At 41.1% G+C, this 21,167-nt stretch overlaps 1 protein-coding gene across 1 annotated transcript in view; it reads left to right on the forward strand.

The window, feature by feature from the left end:
- The first annotated feature begins 11,689 nt into the window (after window positions 1-11,689).
- Window positions 11,690-21,167, forward strand: part of doc2a (double C2-like domains, alpha) — a 37,030-nt gene continuing 27,552 nt past the window's right edge. The window contains exons 1-2 of the mRNA XM_044013135.1: window positions 11,690-11,793; window positions 19,836-20,191. Of these exons, the coding sequence (XP_043869070.1) occupies window positions 11,762-11,793; window positions 19,836-20,191 (388 nt within the window). The 5' untranslated portion in view covers window positions 11,690-11,761. The remainder of the gene's footprint in view (window positions 11,794-19,835; window positions 20,192-21,167) is intronic.

Here is a 21,167-nt window from a genome sequence, read left to right on the forward strand (position 1 = left end):
AAAGTGATGTTGACCTCTGCAGTTAACCCGTCCTTTTTACACACCAGTCGTGAACACACACACACACACACACACAAACCAGGTGGGGGTCGGGTACCTTGTAACAGTGGAACAGACCAAACGATCAGAGTATAGACTGTCCAAGCAAAAAGAGATTTCAAACAAATGGTTATTGTAAATGTGGAATGTTGTAATCAAACATTTAAGATAAAGTCATTTACAGTCAGTAATATTTTCTGTGGTGTAAGAACAGTTTGTTTGTCTGAACTATAACTAAACACACAAAGCTCCAAGGTCTGACACGAGCGAACGGACAAATCGAGAGTTTCTTTCTCATTTGCATGATGATCATTTGTAACTGTTCAGTGTCATTCATCTGAAATAACTGTCACTTATTTACTCTATCAGCTCAATAAGGAATAGAACGCAGACGTGTACTGAATTCATCTGAAAAACCTTTAAAAATAAAAAAAAGAACACAATTGATTTTTTTAAATGGAGAAAATAGCAGAAATGCATTTTTTTAATGAAAAAGTCCGAGGAACAGAAGAAAGGCTTCTCAGGGCATCTGAAGGTAAATTCACAGGTTTTATTGAACACCAACTCGATTACACTGAATGGGATAAATAAGCAATACATTATTTGTAAATATTTTTCTTACACTGTGGACTCTTTTCACAAGGAACTGTTATATCTACTGTAATCTCGCCAGCTATTCAGTCACTGGATGCATATTTATCTTTGACTATCTTTGCATCCGTCACCTGCTCCACAGCCATTTTGTGTGTTGATGCAGATGAGATCCACATATACACAACCTAAAAATACTTACAAATAACAAACTTATTTATTTATTTGTAAAAAAAAAATGATCTTGTTAATTCTGAAAAACAGAGCTTGCGTTTGTGTTTCAGGGGAATGCAATAAGCTTCTCTAAGCAGGCAGAAGCAACCGGTGAAGTCATTTTGTAATAAATGTAATGTTATCTGTCACTGCCTGCAGGCCTGTGTTTATTACACATAGCTGTGATATTGATTTCTACCATATCATTTTTATCCAATCAGTCCCCAAGTATGGTGTGAGGCCTCCTGTTCGTACAGAAACTATATCACTGGCTTCTCTATTCTCTGCACCGAGTATATCACATATACACACACACACACACACACACACACACACACACACACACACACACACACACAGAGTACAGTAATACTGTTTCATACTGGGCTAATATTTAACGCTGCGTTAACTCTCAGTTGCCTTAAAGGTGACATAGAATGCTTGTATCACACATATATGTTAGTTATGGAGGTCTACTTACATGTATGAACTTGTTTTCATGGTTAAAAACCTCCTAATCGCTGCAAACGAGCCGATCAAAATATCTCCTTAATGATGCTCTCGTCAGCCGCGCTGTTTCAGACCAAAACCACACCCCCAGACCGTGGACTGTGTTGTGATTGGCCAGCCAATGAGAGCTTTCCTACTGTCCTGTGATTGGCCAGGTACCTGGAAGTGACGTAATAGGTAGGCCAGCTCTCAGATACACAGCTCCCCCCTCTGGCACGGTGGATGCTCTGCATCTCAGCAGCGACAACGGGAGTAGTTCTTCTTCTTCTGCGGTTGAATGTACGCAACTGGATGTGCCCGGACTAGTGCCCGCACCAGGAGGCGCTACGGTGGTGAGAGGAGTGGTGAGGTTTACTGATGACGACATCAATTTAAGGAAGAGCCCAGGAAAACAATACAACACTATTTTCTCAGCAGTGGCTGAACTGTTTGTTCTGAAACTTTAGGGTTTCATAAACGAGCTCATGACGCAGATACACACACAAACGCAGCGTTAATTGGAGCTTCCGGTCTATGTGGGCTTTAACTCTCAGTTAACACTGCGTTAACTCTCAGTTAACACTGAGTTAACTCTCAATTAACTCTCAGTTAACTCTCAGTTAACAATGTGTTAACTGAGAGTTAACTCTCAATTATCTCTGTGTTAACTCTGCGTTAACTCTGCGTTAACTCTCAGTTAACAATGTGTTAACTCTCAGTTACCTCTGCGTTAACTGAGAGTTAACTCTCAGTTAACTCTCAATTAACTCTGTGTTAACTCTGCGTTAACTCTCAGGTAACTCTGTGTTAACTCTCAGTTAACTCTGTGTTAACGCTGCGTTAACTCTGTGTTAACTCTGCGTTAACTCTGTGTTAACTCTGCGTTAACTCCGCACTAACTCTGTGTTAACTCTGCGTTAACGCTCAGTTAACTCTCAATTAACTCTGTTAACTCTCAGTTAACTCTGCGTTAACTCTCAGTTAACTCTGCGTTAATGCTCAGTTAACTCTGTGTTAATTCTGTGTTAACTCTCAGTTAAGTCTGCGTTAACTCTCAGTTAAGTCTGCGTTAACTCTCAGTTAAGTCTGCGTTAACTCTCAGTTAACTCTGCGTTAACTCTCAGTTAACTCTGTGTTAACTCTCAGTTAACTCTGCGTTAACTCTCAGTTAAGTCTGCGTTAACTCTCAGTTAAGTCTGCGTTAACTCTGCGTTAACTCTGTGCAGAAACACACTCAGACAGAGGTTTTCTATGTGACAATGTCCCAGAGTCACACTCTGTTCTCTTTCACTGAAAGCTCTGTAAGGGATGAGTTGTAAAAATGGCAAAGATAATTGAGACTCTTCACTTATGAAGTCATACAAATATTAACATATAGATGAATGAGAAATGTTTGATAGATAAAGAAAAAGAATTCAAGGCCAGATAAAAATCAGACATTTTGTATATCCATGTTCCATCAATGACAAAGACACACAAGAGCTGGCAACAGTGTCATTTTTATTCATTCAACCTTTTCCTTCCAGGTGGAGAAATGACAATGGTGTTGAATGTTGAGTGAATAACAGTGAGACAAGAGCACATTCACTCTCCAGTTAACCATAACTGCTTAACCTTAAACTCACACAACATGTCCTCACCATACAATTCACAGCATTATGTCGAAGACCCTCAAAGACACAATGCATTCCATACCTGAACCTTAACCACCATAACTAATGGTCCCGGCTGTCTGTCTGGCCCCGCCTCACCTCGCCTCGGCACGCTTTCCATCGGTTTTCCACTACAAAAATAGTACCTACTCAACGTGGGCGGAGTCATTGCTGACGAGTGACTTGTAAAGCAGTTGTTTACCCCTGAGCAAGGTACCCAACCCCCAATGCTCCCCGGGCGCTCCTCAGTGTGGCAGCCCACTGCTCCTAATTCTAGGATGGGTCAAAATGCAGAGGAATAATTTCCCTAAGGGGATTAATAAAAACTAACTAACTTTAATATTGAGATTATAGACATTTCCCTGGTGGTTGTTGGAGATTAACCCACGTTTTTGGGATTGTTAAGTTGTTTCAACTGATCTATGTTGATTGATTGTTATGTTGACGTCACACACAGTATCGCCTATGTACTCAAAGTACCTGGTACCAGGTGACTATGCTAGTGGAAACACAACTTCACCGCGCCGTGCTATGCTAAGGCGAGCTGGTGGAAACATGCCATAATTACCTAAACTTAACCCTAAAACCAGGTCTTAACCCCGAAAAAGCTCTTTAAAGATATGAGGACCAGTATCTGTATGGTTTGTACAGAATATAGTTTATATAACATAAAGTCCTTTCTTACAGAAATGTAGAGAACCATATAGTTTGTTGTTAGGTGTCGATTTTTTTCAGTTATATAATTATATAGTATAATTAAAAGTGCCAGAGTCTCCACTTTGACGCAATTATGAGTGAATTCAGTAGAACATAAGCAGACGTCATCTCACAGAAGCACGTGTGACATCATCCGTGTCGTCAAGTACACACACACACACACACACGCTCATCATTAAATCAAATAAACCTGCTCTGAAAATAAATGAAGGTGTGATGCCTGTGTGTGTGTGTGTGACAGAGTGATAATACTGATGAGGCAGTGAATCAGTGTGTGCTGATGTGGAGACTGGAGCACTCTTTTTAGCAGTGGAACATGACTGAGAGTCACAGTGGAACTCTCGCCATAGCATCATATTGGAAAAGTAAAACATTTATTTGTGGGGATGTAGATTGTGGAAGAAATAATTCGATTCTTTTTAGATATCCAGATTTGTTTTCAGGATTTCTTTATCACACGATAGATATAGATGGCTCAGTTTCAGGGAGCGTGTCGCTGTCACACTCATGAACTGAACAGAGACCTATGAGGGGAGAGTATCCTGACACTGTGGGAATCTGATTATGCTTGCTTTGAGCTCGCTCCCTGCCTCCTCTACTTGTGTTGAGATAATAACATAATGCATATGTGGCAAACATCATTTGTACCCGGATAGGTTTAGTTTCCAAGCTGCTCATCACAGCAGTGGCCAGGATCATTTTCCATGCTGTGCAGTGGGAAAGCACTTTTGCACGGCATCCAAAATAGAAACATGGAACATACATTATCTCAAGGCACTTTACATTATTACAGAGAGACACAGTAACCAAGCGCTCGGTGACAGTGAAGAGACACAAGCTCGGCTGTATAATGTGTATAATAATGTGTATAATAATGTTTGTCAACTGTCTTCACAAACTACACTCAATGATAAATAAATATTGATCCAAAAGCCACAGTATCGGGAACTTCACAAAATCACAATGTATAAAATATGTAATGTATGTGATGTGTGCAGTAGCATGAATGTGCAGTTTAGCACAGGAATATGAATTAAACCAAATCAACAAAATCAAAAAGATATGCTTAACCTTTAAATGTAACCCGTGTTTGTATTAGGATGAAAACAATGTATCATCATCAATTTAAGAAGAAAACCGTCAAATAAAACAAGGGAAATAACAATGAGAGCCTGTATGAAACAGTGAGTCAGAACGGATTACACGGCCAAACGCAGCTCTGATGCCATTTGTTCTCATCAGTCGTTGTGGACATTGCGGTCAGCTGTTTTCACCGGAACCCTCGTACCCATCTCCGAATAATTGGTGTGGAGAGATCATGTGACGGCCATGCATGTATAATGAGGAGGTTTTCAGTCCTCTGCTCAGAGGAGAGACACGACAAGAAGGGAGAGGACGCAATGAAGACCAAAGGGTTGAGGGGACATTGTGTGTGCAGCTTCTCTAGGACCAGTAGTCCCCATGAAGACCAGAAACCTGGTCCTAATGAGGGAGAACTTCATTTCTGAGGTACTGGTTATATTTAGGACTAATGGCACTTTCCCTTTACACAGTTCTAGCACTACGTGGTACTCGACTCAACGCATACTAAAGTGTGATGTCACAGACTGTCGGCCACTGATTGGTCAGAGAGTGTCGCCAGTGTAAGAGTCATGAGCGCGACGTCCGACACAAGAATCAAAGGCAACAATGCCGAACTGTAGATGAGTTAAAAGAAGACTCAAACATCATGAAAACGTGTTCATCTCCAACATTCAGAAAAGGAAATATGAGGAAAATGACGTGACAGATGCCAAACCGAGTCGAGCCAAGTAGTGCTGGAACTGTATAATGGAAAAGCAGAAAATGAGATCTGAATTGTGAAGTTTAGGGTTAGGCATTAACTGGTTATGGGATAACACTTTGTTTAGGGCTGTCCAAATGAATGGCAATCAATGCATGTCTTTAGGGTTAGGGGTGTCAAACATACGGCCCGGGGGCCAGAACCGGCCCGCCAGAGGGTCCAATCTGGCCCACAGGATGAATTTGTTAAAACTTCACACTAATCTAAATATAATGTGACTAAATGTTTGTGCCTTTATAGATCCAGTGTGCTGTGTAAATAGTAAATTTAGGCATGATATTGTTGAAATTGCACTTATATTTCTCAAGAAATGTCATGTTTTGTAAAATTAGGAGAAAAAACAAAGGGGTTCTTGTTGTTCATTATTCTATTATTTTGCTCTTTTTACTGGTCCGGCCCCCTTGAGATCAAATTGTGCTGTATGTGGCCCCTGAACAAAAATGAGTTTGACACCCCTGCTTTAGGCGGACCTTAAAAACACACCGTAATCTACTGTAATCTAGTCTGGATGTAATAAAGGCATGAACGAGCTTCCCGGCATCCTTTAATGACAGGATGTTTATGTTGCACAGGTGCACCGAGGCTGACTAATGACAAATCTGGGTCAATTACAACTCCGAGGAACAGAACTTCAGGTTTGTCAGTGTTAAGAAGTCATACAGGACTTAATAATGTCAGACAGTGTGTGTGTGTGTGCTGTTTGCATGAGGGAGTCATCCATCTCTTGAGGCTTGTGTGTGGTATATTGCCGTGTTAATGCAATCATGCATGTCTGTGCCGTGGCATAATGGAACAGAACATACATGAGGGCTGTGTGTGTGTGTGTGTGTGTGTGTGTGTCACAGAGGGAGAGCAGAGAGCTGTAGTAGAAGGAGGCATGAGATAACAGATGACACACATGAACAAAGACGTCAAGCAGTTTCTCGAGATTACACTCAAAAAAAAACAAACAAAAAAAAAAAGCACGGTAAGTCCTATGAACAGCCTCTGCTGTGTGACAGTGTTTGAGAGGCAGAGGGTCTGAGAGTGTGTGTGCATGAGAAAGTGAAAGGAAGCAGCACACGGAAGAGAGGGACACGTCACATAACAAGAGACAGAGAGACAGTGAGACAGTGAGAACACCAATTTGGTCCCTTCAATAGACGCGAGGGGGAAATAACATGTTCCTCTTGTCTATCACTGACTCATTAGCTTAATTATATGGAAGAGCTTAGACTGAAGAGACTGTGTGTGTGTCTGTGTGTGTGTGTGAGAGAGACAGACAGAGAGACAGGTCACATGTTGCACCTGTTTTTTCTTTTTTGTTTTGTTTTGAAACAAAGGCATTTATGCTGCGCTCCATTTACATGGGAACGAGGACGTCAGAGCTGGGAGTCACCTCTGAGTTCATCGCCCTTCCAGACAAGATCTGACTACAGATGGAACCCAGCATGGTTCATTCAACACAAAGCTTGACCTCAGCTTCTCCCTCTCTGGGGGTCACCGCAGCGTATGACCCGTGACCGGGGACGACTTTGAGTGTCCAGGTAAACTAATGAGTCATGGGGAGTGGGTGCCTTGCTCATGGGTACCACAGCCCTGGACCTGGCGGGGGGTTCTCATCCATGGGCACTAATGTCATTATTTTTAATGTGATTTCTACTCTCGTATGCTTATGACTCAGCTTGTTAAAGGTACTTTAAATTTCATTAAAACGTTGTCAGAAGCATTGAATATTGATCTTCAACCCAACGCAGCTATGGCCATATTTGATACCACGGATAGGAGACAAGCTATAAAAACACAATTGCTTTTACAACGTTGCTCGCACGTAGAAGAATATTATTCCATTATTACCAAAGTGTCTGTGTGGTTTAGTGACCTGACACAATTTATACAATTAGAGAAGATAAAATATACTCTCAGGGGATCTAGGGACAAATTCTTTTCTGTCTGGGATCCAGTGATGAAGCATTTAGGTAAACTTAAAACTGTGCCCACTTGTATTTGTGATTGTGATCAAATCCATGTGAACCTTGTCTTCTTGTCCATGTGAACCCATGTATGTGCTTTTTTTTGTTATATATATATATATATATATATATATATACATATATATACATACATATATGTATATATATATACATATATATATATATACATATATATGTATATATATATACATACATATGTACATATATGTATATATATAAAAATATATATACATATATGTATTTATATATTAATATATATGTATATATATATGTATAACTATAAATCCTTTCTTAGTTTTTATTTCATTCAATTAAATATTTTTTTATGGACTGGTGTCCAACATGTTCATTATTATATTATATAAATAGGAGCATTGTGATTCCTCTGTATGTGTCTCTATGTACAATATTGTTGATGCTCAAAAAAAACTACTTTCAATTTTGAATCTTTCACTGCACAATAAATGTAAAATGTTACGCTTGTCATATTTATGCTCTATTTAAGTCTAGCTTTCTGATTTCTTCCACTCTTTCTGTTTGATTTTTATTCCACCTGGCTTTTGTTTAAATTGTGTTTTAATGTTTATTACGTTGTGTTTTGAGTTGCCGCTCTCTCGTACAAATTCATCATTCATCCATTCACTCACACACACACACACACAGTGAGTGCAGTCCATGAGTCATGCTCAGGGGAGACGATCAAACCCTTGACCTACCGGCTGAAAGACGACGCCCTCTACCACTGACCCACCGCCACAAAGAGGACGGGACACAAAATAACCAAGACATTAAACTTGCTCATGAACTATTTGAACATAAGCTGATCAGTTAGCAGCATAAACACCATTCAAGCATTTTTAAAATCCTTTTTGAGCTGCATTAGGTCCGTTTCCATCGTTTTGCGTTTTCAATTTGCACATAAAAAAAAACCAACAACACAGAAAACAAATGTTGCTGTGTTTCTGAGACACACACATTCAGCAAATAAGGGATGACATTTAGAAAATCATGTGACTGGAATATATATCAGCAGCTACTGTTGCTCTTTATTCACGTCATCAAGTTCTTACCCTTTTGTGTTGACCTGCTTTCGCCACCTTCTCCTTATCCAAGTGAACTGATGCCCAACATTGGCTCCATAGCAATGGATGGGACGCATGAATGCACTTGGTTTCAACAGTAATATTGTTTTTGTGGCTTGGACCCAAAGACAGATGTGATGCAGACCTGCTCCAGCTTTGTTGTAAGTTGATGTACCTCACACTAATCTTGGAGACATTATGTGAAGGTTCACTTTACGTCATTTGAAATAGATTATGAACAAAAACAGGGCTTCACATGGAGCCTGGATGCCACGAACAGACGATTCTTTTTCTCTCTCTTTACTCATTATTCAATGACATTTGCACAGCCCATTCACATACTGATGTTCTTTTGATTACACAACATTTAACACTAAATCTTAATTTGTTTTGCACTGGCCATTTTACTGCTGTTCCTGTTATTTCACGTGCAGCAGTCTGCCTCATTATGTGCCAGTCATGCTCACCATGCTCTTTAGCTGGAAGTCATTAACGGATCCATTTTCCTGCAGAGACTGTTTTCAGAAAGGTCCTGTTGTTTTGTCACTGGTCATTATTATGTGTATGTCTATAGCAGTGATAACTGTTGCCCGATATGATGGAAGATGTCATAATGTTCCGTCATGTTTACATTCACAACACAATCAATTGTTGTGTAGTTTAAAATAATCACACAAGAGGTTCCGGACCATGACTTTGCAGGTTAGGATTGATAAGAATTTAACGATTACGATTCCATTATCGATCCGATTCCTTATCGATCTGATTCCTTATTGATCCAATTCCTTATCGATCTGATTCCTTATCGATCCGATTCCTTATCTATTCTCATTGGGTGAGGGAATAAGTACAGATTTGTTTGTTTGTATTAACTCTCTTTACTTTCTGATTTTCACATTAATTGTTTCAGACAAAAAAGATAAACGTTTGGCTTTTTAAGCCCAACCGCCATTATAAAAACTAAAAACACAGACTGGTTTATCCTCGCCACGGTGAGCACCTTGCTGCAGCCTCTGAACCGGCCAGACTCTGGCCATCGTCATCATCGTCATCATCTAAACGTGATGGACAATGACAATGGAGATTATTTACCTGGAGAGTTGAAAGTTACCTTCAGCATTAATAACAGATGGCGTCCCGTTAGCTCCACTGCTGCTTGACTCGGCGCTAAGTAGCAGTGTATCAAACACGGTGCCGAAGAAGAACCGGTTCTCGATTCCCATCCCTACTGCAATATCTCAAGGCACCTTACATGCTAGGTTCAAGACCTTACCCTGAAACCCAGTCTTTAAACTGAGTGCGGCCATGGAGGGTCACTTCAGTGTGCTCCGACTGCCAGTCTGCTGATAACATGGGAAGGTTGTGTCAAGAAGGGCAGCCAAAAAAACAAATCTCCGCAGGATCAACATCGTCCACGTTGGTGAGAGGGAGTTTTACTATTTTATTGTGTTTTACTGTCATTTTGCAAAATTAAATTAAATGAATTACATCAACTTACATTCTGAGCTTTGAGAAAAAAAATCTTTCTGCTAATGCTAATCAAATCACAACATCTGTAAGGAAATAACCCTTCAGCACTATTGGCGAGTGAAGTCACAGACATACAAATATGTGATTGTGTTTCCTTTTAAAGGGCGTTTGAAGCCATAGTCACTCCACAGGGAAACATGTTATAAAGCACTTTGCTAAATTTGAATGATTAAAAAGGTCAGTAAGTGTTTAAAAATTAGATTTTCTACACTAATGTAACGTTCAGCAACATTCTCTGCTGTGAGATGTTGGGGGCGTGTCCACTGAAGGAGCCCAACAACACACACTGTTCATCAGTGTTTGTACAGAATATAAATGAAAGGTCTGGGTCTGAGGGTAGGACGTGGGTACAGCAGGTGGGATCAACTCCACTCGCTTCCAATGATATCAAAAAATGATTCTATTTATTTTATTTTACAAAACTGTCTTCTAAATGAAGGACATGATACTGGGAAACGAATAAACCATTTTAAGCAACGAGTTTTTCAACCACCGCCTGACAAACACCTTATAATACCTGGGCGGTGTGCAAAGCCTGCACACACACCCCTACAGGTACCAAAAACAAAGCAGTCTTAGCATAGACAATAATATACAATATGCTAAATAAACTATTGTTAATTTAGCTTTCATTTCAAAATGTCTATTTTCTTAAATGATAAACAAGTCAGACACCGTTGTAAACAGAAAACACTGTCCTGCTCTTTGTCTCCCTCTTTCTCCATCGGTGGTACTGCAGCGTCACAGCAGGAGTCTGCTAACTACAGCTCTGGAGCCTCATTCAGCCGTTATCTTTAGACGCACCTAAAAAAAGCTGGATTCAGACTTGACCCCATAATTTGCCCCTGACATTGTGACCGACGACATTAACACAACAGACAACAGGAGGACATCCAGCAGCTCTTTGTTTCTACTCAGTTTAACTCGCTCCGTCTAGCTCCCCCATGACCGTGCCGCACCACTTTACTCTGGTACCCCAAAAGAAGGGTGCCAAAGACTGGAAGAGTTGGGGCAGTTTGTTGTGGTACAACTCCTCATGGAAACACAACAAAAAAAGGTTGTGTACTGTACCAAACCAAACCAAACCGTTCCACTTCATGTGTAAGGAGGAAAACCCTCTAAATGAACTGGTTTCATTTTAGTGCCAGGTCATACTTGTTTATATGGCATAAAATAATATTCTTCTTTTTCTTTCTTTTTTTCCAAATAAAGCAGTTTTATTTGAAAAGTAATAACAGTTTTCAGTGCAAATCAGTGTAAGTGCGTGTGTGTGTGTGTGTGTGTTGTGATGGTGGGGGGATGCAGGAAGGAGGCGAAGCAGTCACATGCACAGCAGACTGTCAAAGAATGACTCCCCGCTGCCTCTCTCTCTCTCTCTCTCTCTCTCTCTCTCTCTCTGTGTGTGTGTGTTCCTCTCCACTCTCTTCATCCTCCTCTGTCATGCCGCTCTCCTCTCTGCTCCCCATTTTCATCTCAACTTGAACTATCCGTGCATTTAATTTTTAATGATACACGTAGAGCTGGCTCTCTCTCTCTCTCTCTCTCTCTTTTTCTCTCTATACTCTGCTCCTCTCTTCACCACCTGTTAGTTAGTCTCCCTCTCCTCTCTGCGCTGGAATCCCCTCTTTTTTTATGAGGAGTTTCACTCTTGTGCTATCACTGAGGTAAGTTCAAATCTTATTCAGGTTGAATCTGTGAGGGTTTGAAATGCTGGGTTCTTCTGCTCATGTCACACTTTTTTGTTTTTCTTTTTTTCTTAACAATGTTTTGATGTCATTTTATTTCATCAGTCTGTTTCATCACATCCTCATTTCAATTGTGTGTGTGTGTGTGTGTTGTCAGCTTTGCCTGAGAGAGTGAAAACAAATGCAGTGAAACCCAGACGGACACATTTATTCTGCAGCATTCTCACGCTCTCACACACACACACACACAGACGTCAGGTGCAACATGTGGCAGTCTTTGTTTCTATCTTTCTACCTGATCTTTCACCTTTTCTTGGCACCTTTGCCCGCACACACACGCACACACACTGGAGTTTACTCATCCTTGGCAGCCTGAAAATAACTTGGCTGTAATTGACAGGAGCTCACTGTCACTGTGGTTAACTCTGTGCTGACTATCAAGCTCTAATGAATGGCTACACTTTGCTCCACCACAGTGCTCCACCATCTGCCTGTCAGGCTGAAGCTTGTTATTTAAAGGTGAATGGAAGCCACTGCAGGGGCCCATTGTATGAAGGACACAAGAAGAAGCAGGAAACCAGGCAAGGGAGCGAGAGAAGGATCCTCACACACCTACAGGTGGAATAATGGTGTCAGAGAGAGACTGGCAGAGAGATAATGAAAGAGATAACGTCAGGAGGAGAGGAGAGCAGACCTGCATTACAGAGGTGGAGATGAGATGGTGGAGGTGGAGGGGGTTGAGGGGGATAGAGAGAGCCCCCATGTCTGTGCTGTGATATGACTCTAATGTAAAGTGAAGGGGCTAAAAGAGGAGGATGGGAGGAATGAGCTTGTCACTCCTCTGTATGTAACCTCACAAACACCAGGGCCACACTAGGGCATGAGATACTGTACTTACACTGTATATGGTTGCATAATATAACAGCCACAGGGTGGATGTATGCAGTCGCAGCGCAGTGTTGTACCCTGTAGGAATTATGTAAAGTATAGTTGGAGCCATTTGCTCCAAGGCTGACACATCTGTACACATAGAAACCTGCCGTAATATGTTTGAGTGTGCACTGCCACACTCAACAGCAGCAGCAGCAGCATGATGATGATGAAGATGATGATGATGAAAGGAGAAGATGAGAGAGATACTCCAGCTGGCAGCACGAGTGTGATCAGTCATGAGCTCCCTGTGAGCTTCAGCTTCCCTGTGCGCTGTGAGCCACCATGCCCCAGGCTGAACGTGTGCTGCTGCTGCTGCTGCTGCTGCTGCTGCCGCCAGGACCGGGAGGCGACTGACTGTGCACATTATATCAACAGACACCCGCTCACACATGTGCACACTGCGTATGTGTGAAGGGATGAGAAGGAAGACCTATCTATCTATCTATCTATCTATTTGTTGTGCTTCCATTGTACTCATTTTCGCCACTGTGACCCCAGTCCTCTTCTGAAATGGTATCACCCCCTCATGTGGTTTAGCCCACCTGCTGAACCGGTGTACACGTGAGGGATTAGGGATGGGTGAGGTCCAGTGGTGCCTGTCCACCCAGCTGATTGTCGGTAGGGTGCAGCAGACCAAGGTACGATGTGCAAACCCGAGGTACAGACCTCTACTTAGAGCCCCCCTACACCCCCTTTATTCACAAAGGGTAATAACATCCGCTATTTTTACATTTAGATCCTACAAATCCCCATAAATTAGTCAATCTGGACCAATACAGCAGCCAAAAGTCCTACAATAAACATACGAGGCTTGACTGTTCTTGCATTTTACTTCAGTCTTGCCTTCTTGTGCTTCTCCTTAAGTGCATCACAGACACATTCAGCAACAACATGTATCCAGCACTGTTCGCCTGTTGCACTAAACAGAAGAAAACTAGACGATTAAGCTAGTGGAGGAGACGGAGTAGCAGAGTAGCACAGAGTTGATGGAGAACCAAGTGCTCACTCTAACGCTGTTTCCCAGAACCGAAAGCATAGAGCACTCACTTTATAACTTATTTAACTTAATAACTTCACCTGAAAGGAAGCACAGTGACATTTTCTATTTTGAAATACATTTTCTGTCTGACCCATGTGTGCTTCAGTTTCTATCTTCAACATAAGATTTGTTTGCATGCTGGCCCAATCATAATCAACATTTAATCAAATGTTGATTAAATATTAGTCTTATATTAATCACCAATCATTCAGCTCTATAATAGCAAAAGTAAAGACAAATGATTATATCATCGAAATAGTGTGTTGTTCATATATTTGATTTATTTGTAAGAATTTGTTAATCAAGTGAAATAAACAAATAAAATGATAAGATAAGCTAACAAGCTAACTTGAGCTAACCTGAGCTAGTTTCACCAATTTAAGCAGCTTGACCTAATTAAACATATGTTTAATGTCAAGACGACAAAGCTGTGTCTTTTCACAAAAAAATGTGTAATATGAGGAGTTTGATTAATAAAGAGGTGAGTTATCATCAAAAAAGAAACATAAGCCCACAATCATCAGTAAGATGCAGATGGATTGTGACTGGACTTGTGAAGGGATGATAGGGGGCCGTAAAGTACAGAAAATACAGTTTTATGCTGTTTAAATTACAGTTTTTTTATTGCATTAACTGTTAATTTACATGCACAGGAAGAATATTTAACAATATTTTACAATTTTCATAAAATACAGTAAAATACTGTTGTAATCCACTGTAAATTTACAGCAATTCATTACACGTTTTACCCTGTTAAATTACAGTTGTCTACCGATCAATTTAAACACAGGCGTCACAATATAATACATTTGATTTACTGATGGAGGCAGCAGTGGATCAACAACTCCTGTGTCCTGTGACGTAAAGACACACATAGTCATAATATTAATACTATTATTATTATTATTATTATTATTATTATTATTATGATTATTATTATTATTATTACTTCTCCCTGTAGGGGCAGCCACAGCAGATCATCTGCCTCCATCTTGTCCTCTCTCGTGTGTCCTCACGTCCTCCTTCACAGCATCCATGAATCAGCCAGGCAGCTCCATCTTCAACATCCTCAGTCCATAATCACGATTCCTGGTCACGCCCAACAAAAACCTCAGCATGTTCAGCTCGGTCTTTTCAACAGTGCCACACATCACAGCAGGTCTCGCGACCATCTAATACCTCATACAACCTCAATTCAAAACCCTGAACTATCCCTTAAAATGGGGATTATTTCTCTTTGAAGGTAGCTTAGTGTGACATTTTTGTTGTGGCAGATTAAAACAAATGACCTGTGGTCCATGATAAGCACTGCTTTATCTTCTCACTCCTTTCTCACACCTGTTATTTGTCTTTGAAAAAGAATCACAGACTCTTGTCCAGCGGTGTGTCGAGACTGAAGAGTTATCTCTCTACTGCTTAATTAAACTGTCTTGACCCTTGACCAGTTCATCATTAACTGTGCCATTGTTGTCCTTTGTGGGCTGCTGCTGGTTTTCGAAGGGCAGAATGTTTTTTTATTCCTGAGTTCAGTCAAAGTCCGATGAGTCACATGAGCTGATGAAGTCTGAAGCCTCACAGACTCACATCACAGCGTGTTCCAGACTTTTTGTTTCATCTCTCGCCAAGAAAAAGCTGGATGAGCTGCATCAGTCACCGCGCACAGCAGAGACGCTGGACCATACATGACAAATGACCCTCACTGCATGTAAATCAGCTGAAGGTTAACAGTTGGAAGCAACAACCTTAGAAGCACTTCCTGTCTGGCATCACTGGTCATGTTGACTCCATCCTGATTTCATTTTCTGCTTTTAATCCCACAAACTATGTCCAAGAGGAAAGGTAACTGGAGGTTTGCCAGTTTCAGTCTTTGCCGGGTCAAGGGAGGCACAGTCTTCAGTCTTCTCCTCTGAGTGCTAGTCCCAAACCCGGCTAAAGGGCGCGTTATTAACAGCATTAACGCAAAACCTACAACACCACACTGGAGCTAGCTAGACCGGAAACAACAGCACACACTTGTTTGGGCCAGAGAGTAGTACGCTAACGTTCCGTTTTGAAAATGTGGACACAAACCACCTTCATATGGGCAGCCCATGGTCAAATGGAAAGGAATTGGACTTGTAACAGGATTTCTGATTCTAACTGAAATGTGGCTTCAGGATGGATGTTAATACCAGGTCTTAATAGGTCTTAATATGACAGTTTAGGGCAATGGTCAGCAACTGACCCCCCAGAATCAATATCTGGCCCAACATATAATTAAAAAATTAAACAAAAAAAAGATTCATCCAGCTTCACAAAAACAATTATTTCATCCAGAATTCAGAGCCTTTGTTCTGAAAAAAATCTGTAATGGAAGTTCACAGAGTAAATTATAATATTAGCATATGTTAGGCTCAAAGAAGTAGCACTCAATCTCAAAATTTGAACAATGCACAATAACTATTAACAGTACGAAAAGGGAAATCTAGTTTAAGACACTTTTTGACTTTTTATTCCCCACAGCTCACACACATTTGCATCTTAAGAGTTTTTGTAACAAGTTGGTGATTAAAGACAACGTCCACATTATCACAGGACACTATTGTTTTTGTCTCTGACTGAAGACGTTTTACGACACTAGCAACAGTCAGTGGCAAATTTTATTATTTTTTTTAAACCACTATTTATTAAATGTGTCTTTATACAAGACAAGTTTAGAAAAACAACCTGGTTTAGGCTTTTTTGTGTGTGTGGTTTTATGAGGAACAAAGAATTTAAATTTAAGTTACTAAAATCAGTTTTTCCTTGTATCTGGTTGGTTACAGTACATATTGTTCCATTCTTTGACACCCTTCCCTTCAGGTACCAGAGTAAAATGGTACGGTCAGGGTGAAGCTAGACCAGCTCCCCGCAGTCTATTCTCATACAAAGCTTGACTTTGTCTTGTTGAGACAAACAGCCACGAACTGAGAGCTGCCGGATGTCCTCCATTGTTGCCTGTTGTGCGTTAAATGTTGCCGCTCGGTGTCTTTGCTGCGGTACGACATCATCAGTTACCAAGTAAAGGAGGCGTTCTCAGTCTAAATGACAGTCGCAGTCTGAAACACAGCTTATGCCTCTGCATCTCATACTGCCACGCAAACTAGAACTATCCCTTTAACCACGTCTTCATCCTGCCTCTGAAACTGTGCCCAACTTGACAGACGTTCAGCTAACAGACGCCACAGAAGACCTAACGCTAATATTCACTCCTCACTTGTAATCGATGAATGCAGCTTTGGCAGAAGGGAAGGGGGTCTGGCGCCCCCTCGAGGCCGGCTGTCCTCAGACAACAAAAGCTCGGAGATATCTCTCGTCTGCCGTCCTCCTGTTTATTTTGGAACGAGAGTCAGCCTCCTGGTCAACTGCATTGTCTGCCGCCACAACTTTATATAATCACGAGGACTCTTCAGTCCATCTGAGCAGTGATCCTTCCTCCTGACTTCATCCCATTATTACCTCTCTGTCTTCAGAGGACTGTGGTGTAGCACTGGAGAGAGCATGTGTGCCTCTGTGGATCACGGTTATTGCCGTTTCAGCAGGAATGATGTTCCTATTATCTGTTGTTCTCTCTGAGGCTCAGAGGAATGCATTTACATCCTCATATATTTTTGTTGTTTTAAATCACAAATGGGCAGCACCTGCAACTTCACAGTTCAAGCAAAGCTTTCCAAATCCAATTAATTATATTATATTAGTTGTATATTATATTATATTCAGTGTGGGAACAGTTTAAAATAAAAAAATAATCTTCATAATTAAAGCACTTAATAATCCTCATGAATGTTGAGACGATGGATTTTCTTCAACTCATTAGCATGAAAGCTTTGTTTTATTTTTCAGTCGTTTAGAGGAAGGGAGTATTTCATGAAATACAAAAGAAAAGAACATTTTTGTTTAACAAACCCTGGTATATACAGTTCAACAGTATTACTGAAGTACCACCAGGGGAAGCGTGTGTGCCTTGATGACCACTCAAAGCTGCTGCATGTGACAGTTTTGCCATTCACACACAAACTCATACAGTGCATATCATTTACACGCTGGGTTAAGTGTTTAACGGTTAACGGGAATCGAACCCTCGATCTTCCAGTTGATAAGATGACTTTCACGATGTGCCTGTTGGTGTGGTCTAACTCAAACTGCATGTAATTCTGTTGTAAAGTGAAGGGATGGAATACTGCTACCTCCCCTTGTCACATTTCTTAGCCAATTTTAAGCAGGGGGTGGGAAGCTGACACTTTTAGACACTTCACTTGTTTAAAACGTGTCATTATAATGCAGCAACTGTCTACACTTTGTTATGTTGACAGAAAAATGACACCATCCACATGAATATTCATCCTCTGCTGAAGTACGGCACAAAGAAAAGTGGGTGTTTGTTATGAAACAACACATATTCAGCTCCAAGGAAAAGTACTGCATTCCTACAGGCGTCGTTCATTACAGCGGTCCAACAGGAACCACAGGGACGGCAAATGTCTGGAGCCACTTTAAAGTTCATGTTTTTGAAGTGTGGCGTTTGAGTTACTGACACTCGCTCTCATTGAAAACATGGCTCCCACTGGGGAACATGAGGACAACACATTTACCCACTGAAATAAATCGACACCGTTACCTTTAGCATAGTTATAGCAAGTGGAGAAAGATGAAATGTGAGGGGGAGAGATAGAGCAGGACATGGCACAAATGATTTAAAATGGGATATAAGGCCTTTTTGAGCTGCTACAGTTGCAAGAAAAAGCATGTGAACCCATTGGAATTATCTGGATTTCTGTATAAATTGATCATAGATTGTAATCTGATCTTCATCGAAATCATCATCGAAATGTAGATTCGTCAACAGAGATGTTGGCATGTGCCAGAGATATCTGCAAGTCTTTAGCTGACACTCTAGGATTCTTCTTCACCTCATGCGCTTCTGCGCTGTGCTCTTACAATCATTGTTACAGGAAGGCAGGAAGTTCCCATACTTTTTCTTGCAACTGTATATATTATCCAGTGCCTATTGATTTTTCCCCGTTGACTTTGGGATGTGGAATATGTCAGATACTTTGGGAAATCAGAGCCCTCCGCATCTGCTGCCTATTCCTTTGCCCTCTCCGTGAAAGGCGTCGGTTTTGCCATCAGATGTACGAGGTTCACTCTATCAGGGCCATAATGCGTGACTGCTGAGATGACTTGTCTCATCCTGCTCAGACTCTCCCTCCCGTCTCTGTGTCTTCGGTCTCACCTGCAGCCTCAATCTGTCCCTCTGCTCCTACATCACTCTCATCTACAGAACTGCTACGTCCTCCTCACTCTCCCTCTCTCTGGGATGTTTCTTACCTTACTCTAGATTGACGTTACTGTGCTGCACTTGTTTCAGCCTCATCATCACTTTTTCTTTTTAAAAAAACACAACAAACAAATATTTTTGTAAAAATCCTTCAAGCCTCTAGTTTCCTCTTCTCTTCACATTTGAACATATTACTCGGGCTAAATCAACTCTTCAGTTCAGTGTCAGTGTTGGAAGTGGGGACTGTTTTTATTTCTCTCATTTTTCACAAATAAAAGACTTAATGGTTGATCAGATAAGATTTTAAAGCATCTTCCCACTGAATGTGTATGTGTTGGCATTGAAAGTGATACGCGTTTACTTTAGTCAATGTGTCAGCTTCCACGACGCCGTCGATGCTGCATGCCGGCTCTGTCGTTGTTCTGCATAAACACTTGGGACAGAAACAGGCACAGATGTCTGTTTATTTTGTTTAGAGTGGACCAGGGTGTGGCCTGTAACCATGTGCAAGAATCGACTAGACAATGTCAATATGGACACATGCAGATCGGATCTGATCACTTGCAATATAAATTATGTGAACTGTTGGTCAGGAGGAACAGATTCTGATCAGATATGCTTACGATCAGATTTGGGCTGCAGTCTAAACAAGGCCTCGGCTCAGCTTGTCCTGAAGAGAAATCAGAAACAGAAAATGGGACATTCTAACTGCTTCTTCTTTTTCTTCCTCCCTGTCTGTCTCTGTTCATCTAGCCCTATGACTGTGCGAAAAGGAAAAAGTCTAGCCATCTCCATCCAGGAGCACATGGCCATCGATGTCTGTCCGGGCCCCATCCGCCCAATCAGACAGATATCTGCTTACTTCCCTCGCCTCTCACCCACTTCTTCCTTTGCCGAGCCACTTTCGCCAAATCAGGCAGCAGCTCCTGGCTTGCTCAGCCCCGGCCACGCAGGTCAAGATGGAGGGGCCAGTGGAAGAGGAGGAGGAGGGAGCAGTGGCCTGTTGTCCCCACTGTTACCAGGGGGAGCTGGCGGAGGGGGCTCGCTATCAGCCATGAGCAGCATGGACACCTCCATTGAGATTGACAGCTGTGACAGTGATGATAACAGTGAGTCACCTGTAACTAATGGCCTGGTTTCACTGACGCTACAGGAGCAAGAGAGCAGGAGTGACCTCAGCATCTCCACTCACATTCTGAGACTTTCTTATTTTTAGTCAATAATCAGCCACTGTTAGCACCTGTAAATATGCTAAATCATAAGAGTTGGTTAAAGACAAGATAAGATAATGGTGAATTTAGATAACCAGCCACAGTCTTCAAACCAGATACAAATCAGATTCATTACAGATCGGACTTGGCGGTTGCATCTGAACGCAGTCCTCCCAAATAGCAGACATGTGCAAATACTGGGAACACTAATCAACAGGTCATCAGTTGCCACTTATTGAAATGATGTACAGTTAACTCACTGCTAGTAAACTATAAGTTTTGCTTTGAGTTTACAAAAGTGCCTGTTGACTATAAATACATGACACATTACAATATGTTAGTAACCATCATTTAACTAGTTCTCTGTAGATTAGTTGATTAACTTCTGATTAGTCTGTCACTTGAAAGTTAACAGGATCATGTCAACATACGATCACAAGTTTGATCAATGCTTAGATGATTATCTATTGATAATATGTTTATTGTCAGGTAAATGATCAAATCATAGATGAATAGTTTCTCATCTGCTGACAGTCAACTAACTAGTTGTTTTTGTTTGTACCATCTAATTAAAGTGAAACAGTTGAGAACAGAACATAATAAAGAAGTGTCAACTGATTATATGTTGACATGATACTGAATTCTAGTAGAGAGTCAACAATGGACTGAATAAAGTGTTACCCTAGTGCCTTTTTGCACGAGTCATCGTCAAGAGCAGAAAATGTCATATTTGTGAGATCACTTAGTATTGCAGGGGACAGGTCAGATAAGGTCAGATAATGATAGAAAATGACAGAAAATGATATGGAAGGTTTAGGAAACATGGCTCTGTGTCCATTCTCATACATGTAGTTTGAGCACTTATATTGGGCCC

Source organism: Solea senegalensis, linkage group LG18 (genome assembly GCF_019176455.1).
Source record: "Solea senegalensis isolate Sse05_10M linkage group LG18, IFAPA_SoseM_1, whole genome shotgun sequence".
Taxonomy (NCBI): Eukaryota; Metazoa; Chordata; class Actinopteri; order Pleuronectiformes; family Soleidae; genus Solea; species Solea senegalensis.